This window comes from Cynara cardunculus (genome assembly GCF_001531365.2).
Source record: "Cynara cardunculus var. scolymus isolate 2C chromosome LG 3, CcrdV1, whole genome shotgun sequence".
Lineage (NCBI taxonomy): Eukaryota > Viridiplantae > Streptophyta > Magnoliopsida > Asterales > Asteraceae > Cynara > Cynara cardunculus.
Genome location: NC_037530.1, coordinates 18,016,985 through 18,024,919, shown reverse-complemented (window position 1 = coordinate 18,024,919; position 7,935 = coordinate 18,016,985). Strand labels below are relative to the sequence as shown.

Here is a 7,935-nt window from a genome sequence, read left to right as displayed (position 1 = left end):
CAGATGTTATCCGTACCGTTGAGGATGCCATCACAACTGAAGACGCTGAAGCTGAGGATGATGATGATGCCATGATAGCTCCAGCTACTCATGAAGACCTTCCCTCCACCTCTGTATTAAAAGATGCTTGTGATGAGGAAGATGATGAAGACGAGGAATATGAGGATGAAGAATCTCATACCCCTGACTCTCGAAAGGATCTTAGAGAAGATGACAATGATGATTTCTTCACCATTCAGTACCCTCCAAGAACAGCTCAGAAGGGAGTCTATATTAGGGAACCAGCTTCTAGGGGAGAAAACCTCAAGGAACCAGTATTCCTCCTCCCAAGACAAGGGAGTTCCTGAAGAAGGGAACTTGCCATCCTCTTCAAGGCGATTGATCCAACAAAGGTAGCTCAATACTCCAGGTTCATGCCTTTTTCCTCAGAATCTGAGCCCTCCACTCTCATACTCTCTGCACCAACCTACCCTTTTGGTCCATCAGATGAAGCTCAAACATTAATTCCTACATCTGAAGCTGATGAAGACTAGAATAGGATTTAGCTATTAAATCAGTTCGACCAAACCAGAGTAAAAATCCATCTTCGTACCTCTGGTTATATTGAGTTTGATTTCCTCACTGAAGCTGAAAGAGAGGAGTCCCTGAAAGTCGAAGAGCTGAGGATATATCGTCAACAACTAAAGGACAATCTAGAGTTGGCCAATACTCTAGATGCCCAAGCTCTGGCCAAAGGTAAACTCGAAAAGAAAGATCCAGTCAAAGGTCAAGCCCAACTTTTGTCACAAGTTGAACGAGAAAACCAATAGGTACTGATGCTGTATGACCGTGATCTCAAATGGTGCAAGGAAAGGATCGAGAAAAGGGTAAGTCCCCACAAGATCTCAAACGTTACCATCAGCAGAAAGATGAAAGATGGTGGACTTATTATCTCAATGGTCATCTTCAGAGAGAATCAAAATGCTATCACCGAGTACCATTCTTACCTCGGGCAATATGGCTTTGATGAATGGCTGGATATTTGATAGGCTATTTAGCGATCAAAGTCAAAGCACAAGCCACTAATTGAAGACATCCTGATTGATTTATTCAAGAAGGTGTCCAAGATCGTCGAAGTCCCTCCTTTGTCAAAGAAGCCTCCCTCTAAAAGAAACACCTTTCAGATCCTGAAGATGGACCATCCCACAAGAACGAACATGAGACAAAATTTTCTTTGGATGAAATTATGAAGGATCAAAAGAAGTAGGATCTCTCAAAGCTGAACTTGACACTGCTAGTGAAGGGTCCCTACATACCTAACATGAGCATTAACTAATATTCATTTACTATGACGGTGAATATAGATTCCAACGAGTATCCAAGTTCCACCTCTGTCCATTGGATCACTTAGAGTATCTAAGGACTTAGCTAGATAGTGATATATTTGGAGAGGTGATGGAATGCAAGATCATAAAGGAGATGCTGAGACGCAAGAAGCTTGGAGAAGATGTACTTGGTTATATCAACTTCAGCGACTTAGATTAGACGTCCTTCCTATCTTATAATCTTATTTTCTTTTCTTTACTTTCAGTGTATAGCCTTTATCTATTAGCCCTACCAGTACTGATAAATGACTTGTAATATTTTCCATTGTTTATTATTCAATAAAATCATTACTTCATGAAAAAGAACCCTCAAAAGAGTAAAAGGGACATGTATTTATAAGTTCCAGTACTCTTATATTTACAAACAATTTTCTAGTCAATGAATATGCTTTCAGTTTCAGTTATTATTATTATGTCAGTTTATCTTGAATTTGTAATCCTTTACAATTGTAAGTAAATTTTCATAAGTAAATTGTATCACTAAAAAGGATCCCAAAACAGTTAAAAGGTACAAGTATTTTACTAGTACATTTTTCAAAATGATGTAACTTAAGCAATTTTCTTTATGTTTCTTTGTTATCATCAAATATGGGAAGGTTGTTGATCCTCTCTCTCAATGATTTGATGACGATCATTTTACCTATCGAAGTGTATTATCTATGTATTCAGTTTCAACGATCTTCACTAAGTCTGTTCAGTGATCGCTGAACATGTATTGTAATTTGTTTAGAGACCGGTATACTTCAAGAAGACAAAACTCACACCAAAGATCCTTCAGTGATGTCGAAGACATAACCAGAAGAATAGAGACTAGCAAGTTCGTGATCTGAAGCGGTTTTCAGTGATAACAAGGTCTTCTACACAAGTGTGAAGTCTTAAAATGATTCAGCAAACAATGATAAGACTTTCAGCGTCATTCTAATATTCAGCGATCAAATGAATCTTGTCGAGCAAGGTTTTCTTTGTCTTATCCTTCTGCACACAAAGAACAAAGTCATACCTTTCTAAGTATAGTACGGAGCCACTCCTTTGACTTTAAATGTGCTTACTTACTTTATGAAAGAAGACTGTTCATATACAACCAAAAGGACTATATACTGTAACAAAGGACAAGCTTTCCTCTAAAAGCTTGCCATGTGCTTTGTACCTTCTGAATTGCATTTAATGCAATGGGTATAAATAGCTGAGTGGTTCTCCTCTCATTATCATCTTCCTAACTCTAAACTTACCCAAGAAGTTACTTCTCTCTTTACTATCTATCTAAGAGAAAGATCCACTTTAGCAAGTGAAGAGCACATTTCTTCTTACCTTATTTCTTGTAGCAATTCTTTTCTTATTGCTATCTTAGTTTCTGTGTATCTTAGATTGTTTAGATAGGTTTTATATCATATCTCTTCTGCAAATAATTTGTAAAATTTGTATTGATATTCTTTATCAATATATAATCTTTAAAAGTTAAAGTTACTATGTTTGTATTCATCTCCCCCTTCTATAAACTGTTACTTATAAACTCTTGGAAATCTGGCTGGGACCAATGATTTTTGTATTGAAATTTTGGAGGCATTATTTGTTAGGAACCAAATGTCAGATTTTCATTGACCATAAAAACCTTCAATATTTGTTTAATCAAAAGGAACTAAATATGTAGCAAAGACAGTATATTGAATTGGTAAATTATGATTGTGGAATCCTTTATCACCATGGGAAGGCAAACATGGTGGCTAACGCACTTAGTCAGAAGGAAAAGAGTGGAATAATTAAAGCTATTGCATTGAGAACAAATCTAACCCCCGACCTTCATAATGAAATTCTCAAATGTCAAGGTGAAGCTATCAAAGAAGAAAAATCTTAAGGATGAAAGAGTTGGTGTAATAATTTCAACCCTGACAAAGAATGATAAGGGGATTCTATGTTTCAAAGACATAATTTGGATACCATGTTTTGGGAACAACCATGAGCTGATTTTAGACAAGAGTCACAGATTGTGATACTCGATTCATCTAGGTACTAATAAAATGTATAAAGCTTTAAAATCATTTTATTGGTGGCCAGGATCGAAGAGGGATATTACAAAATATGTAGAACGGTGTTTGACATGTCTACAAGTGAAGATTGAGCATCAAAGACCATATGGGAATTTGGAGTCTCTAGAAATTCTTGTGTGGAAGTAGGATCATATCACAATTAATTTCGTTATGAAGTTACCGCGAACTCCAAAAGGGTATGATGCCATATGGGTTATTGTGGATCGTTTAACTAAATTTGTGCACTTTCTACCAATTAAGGAGGGTTATCCTTTAGAACGGTTGGCGATGATTTACATTGAATAGGTTATGACTCGTCATGGTGTTCCATTATCAATCATCTCAGATAGGGACGACATATTTACCTCTAAGTTTTGGTAGAGCTTCCAAAGAGCTATGGGGTCTCAGATCAGATTAAGTACGACGTATCACCCTCAAATAAATGGGCAAAGTGAAAGTACGATTCAGACCCTTGAAGACATGTTGAGAGCTTTTATTATTGACTTCGAGGGATCTTGGGAAAATCATCTGCCTCTGATCAAATTTGCTTACTACAATAGTTACCATTCCAGCATACAAGCGGCATCATTTGAGGTTTTGTATGGACAAAAGTGAAGAACGCCATTGTGTTGGAATGAAGTAGGGGAGAAGCAATTGGCCGGTTCATAAATTGTTCAAATAAATTCTAAAATGATAGATCATATACGAGAACAAATTAAAATAGCTCAGGACCGGCTATAAAGTTACGCCGATAAACGCCGCAAACTGATTGAATTTATGGTAGAAGATTACGTAATGTTAAAGGTTTCTCCATGGAAGGGTGTTGTATGATTCGATAAAAGAGGTAAGCTTAGTCCAAGGTACGTTGGGCCATTCAGAATTTGTAAACGGGTGGGTTCAGTAGTATATCAGTTGGAATTTTCGGAGGAACTCATTGCCATTCACAACACTTTCCATGTCTCTAACCTACAAAAGTGTTTAGTCGATCTGAATTTGGCAGTACCGTTACCTGGTGCAGCTTGATAGTAAGTTGAATTTTGTGGAAACCCCTGAGGCCGTCACTAACCGAAGGACAAGAGTTCTAAGAAATAAAGAAATCATTCTAGTGAAAGTACAATGTGGTTTTCATAAGGGTCCTGAAGTTACTTGGGAACTGGAATCAGAAATGAGATCAAAATATCCTTAGTTGACTGATTGAATAAATTCCGGGATGGAAGTTATTTTGAGGGAATGATAATGTGTTAACTAGGTTTTTCGGTTATAAAGCTCGGGGTTGTTTTTGAAGGTGGTGGTAAGTTGAGGGGTTAATTGGGTATATGTGCTTAAACTGTTTGAAAACACCCACCACCTTACTTGTTTAATATTGGTATATTATGATATATTTTAAATCATCTCATAAGGGTTTTGATCAAGTTGATAAGAAATTTGGGGTGTGTGTGTATGTTTTGTTTTGGCGCTCGAGCAAACAGAAACATAAGGAGGAAACAACCAAATTGACTCTGTGATGTCTACGTGGAAATTGTTGTTATTTCATCTTTATCTACGTGAATTACATATGGTGAGTTTAATTTTACCAACTTAGGTTATTTGGAAACTATAGGTGGAACCGTATGGTTCTGTATGTGAACTCTTGATATAAACTATTTTGAATGCTATAATTAGCATAAATATGCATTTTTGGTTATGTTATATCATGTGTTAAAATAAGGGTGGAATATCAAGGAGAGGTGTATTTTGGTTATAAGGGTGGCATATCAAGGAGACGTGTATACTTGGATAATGGTGGCATATCAAGGAGAGGTGTATACCAGGATAAGGGTGACATAATTAATGAGTTATAAAATCTGGATTTTTGATCAAAGTATTCAATGTTATCGCATCATAACTCAGAGTTGTCGCATGTGTGTGATACGATAACTTAGAGTTACTGCATCCTATTGATGCAATAAAAAGTAGTTATCACACCTATATGATGCGAGGAATGAGTTTATCGCACCCTGTAATGCAAGGAATGAATTTATCGCACCTTGTGATGCGACAAGATTGAGTTTATCGCATCAATATGATGCGATGAGTTGTGGTCCTTGAACCAGTGTATTGCGAGCAAATGAGATTATCTCATCATGTCATAGGAGGAGTTATATGATGCAACAAGTTTACTCAAGACGAGTTTATTAAGTGATTTGATTATTTTGATGTGATAAATGAGATTCATTATAGCAAACTAACGTATATCTGTTAATTTGCAAATATGACTTCATAAACGTGATTTGGTGATTATTCACTCTATAATAGCATCAAAGGGATTTATCACTAGACCTCAAGGTCTAACCCTCATTTTGTGTTTTAAAAATGTGCATTACAAGTCGGACACAACCAGAAGACAGGAGGAAGGGGAAATTGTGAAGTAATATATTATGCTTGCATGGGTTAATGGGCTAGCATATTCTTCTTTTGTATCTGAATACTTGTTATGTATTCATGTGTTGTATAGTGTTGTTTTAAAAAAAGTTGTTAGCTTTTTTGTAATATAGCGATATGTAAGATATTGGGACTGAATTTGTAAATTATATTTCTTGATATATGGAAATATATGTTTATATGCAAATGTGATCTTGGGATGTTATACTTATAGCAAGTGTGTGATCGTAAGGAATGAAAGGGAGAGGAGAAAAAGCCAATTGAAGGTTTGCAGCAGATAAGGAGATTTGGGGCTCAATCTCAGGTAAAGATATCTTTTCTTAATGTTTCTTTTTCCTTTGGTGAAATGTGATTTGGAGATTCGGGTTCTATGATTTGGTCATATACTTAAAAATAATGGGAGAAATCGGCTTCATGGTGTTAAATGTGATGTGAGAGTTGATTTTGAGTGTGTATTTCACTCTATAATCAGTTTCTATGACATTGGTGTTATAACCATGTTTCAGGCAACACCGTTTGAGGTAACCTTACGTAGAAGTTATGTGAATTATGTGAAATATGGGTGATTAATTTAGAAATGCATGAATCATATATGCATGTGAATATAATGCTATGCATGCATATGAGAAGATGATACGTATGTGTATATGACAATGTGCATACATGGAAAATGTGAAGGTGCATCTGAGGTAACATGGTGAAAGACCCAGATTACATAAATGATAAAATGTTTGTAATACCTCATTTCTATAAATGATAAACAAACCACCAAAAGTTACATTTTTAAACCTTTAGAAAACAAACGGGATATAATATTTATGAGTTTCTAATTCGAAATGTCCGCTTGGTTTACAGGACGTTTCCGTAAGCACCTGTTTTCCAAAATATCCTAAAATGGACAAAATAAACTTAATAGATTTGCATAAAGCTTAAACTATATAAAAGACGGAGGATATTACCTACCCGTTATCTAGATACTTTAATTACAACCAAAAGACAACTAATAATTTACAATCCATAGTTGTATTCGACTAACTATATAATACCAAAAGAGTCGTGCTACAAGAAGCACCAAAAGCAAAGATCTCAATCTACTCGAGCTTGTTCTTTGCCTTATCTACACGACCTGTAAAAATGTGAACAACTAAAAGAGTAAGCACATAATGCTTAGTGAGTAAACGGGAACTACTAACTACTAAAGCTTCACAAATGTAATACATGGAAGTCAATGACCACGAAGGATGTAAATCATGTAATAAGTAATCATCATTCGAGAATCATACATCTGAATATCAAAGTATGCAACAAATAGATTGTGTGAAAGTCAATAATTGATATGTACTGCCACCGAGCTATCCCGGTCGTGGCAAGCACAACAATATATATCATAGATATCATACCATCCGAGCTATCCCGGCCAGTGGAATGATCTTCCCACCCGAGCTATCCCGGACAGCAGGGAAAATGACCGGACTCTAACACCGTCAAATACGCACCATACTCAAGTAATCTCAGCTGATATGGGCTTAAGCATGCCTCCCCGGGTGAAACACAAAGTAACCACCGAGTAGCATGTTTGGAAGGACGGAGTGCAATAGCCAATAATCTCTTGAATTGATAAGGAGACATAACATGGATGAGTGTGGAAGCAAGTAGCAAATAGATAACACATGTCTAGCAAATAGCAAGTTAAGTAGCCCCATAAACTCACAGTGCTTTTCGATACTCAAAAATCGAGCCAACTTAGGCTCTCTATGTCCATATACGTCTAAACATCGTCCAATGGTCACTCTGGAAGGACCAAGTGAGCTTATTTAACACCTGTAATATGTACCCAAAGTTTCATAAAGATCCGACAACAAAAACTTAACCAAACTTAATTTAAACTCATTTTAGGCATTATAATTCACAGCTCTAAATCAACTTTTTATCAGTTTTTAGACGCAATTATAACCAACCTAGAAGCCTTATTTCTAAAAGGTGTCTAAAGGACAGGTTTAGATCTACATATAAGCTTTCTAAAATGTCCAGAATCGTAGAAATCTGAGCTACGGTTAAGAAGTTATCGTACATTCAAAACAGCATCTCGGATAGATTTGGTGCTGTCAAATTCACCAACTAAATAG

General features: G+C 36.2%; 1 protein-coding gene across 1 annotated transcript in view; it reads right to left on the bottom strand.

Annotated features, from left to right (window-relative positions):
• Positions 1 to 6,900: 6,900 nt before the first annotated feature.
• Positions 6,901 to 7,935, bottom strand: part of LOC112509011 (zinc finger BED domain-containing protein RICESLEEPER 2-like) — a 20,022-nt gene continuing 18,987 nt past the window's right edge. The window contains exon 5 of the mRNA XM_025113879.1: positions 6,901 to 6,935. Coding sequence (XP_024969647.1) covers positions 6,901 to 6,935 — 35 coding nt within the window. The remainder of the gene's footprint in view (positions 6,936 to 7,935) is intronic.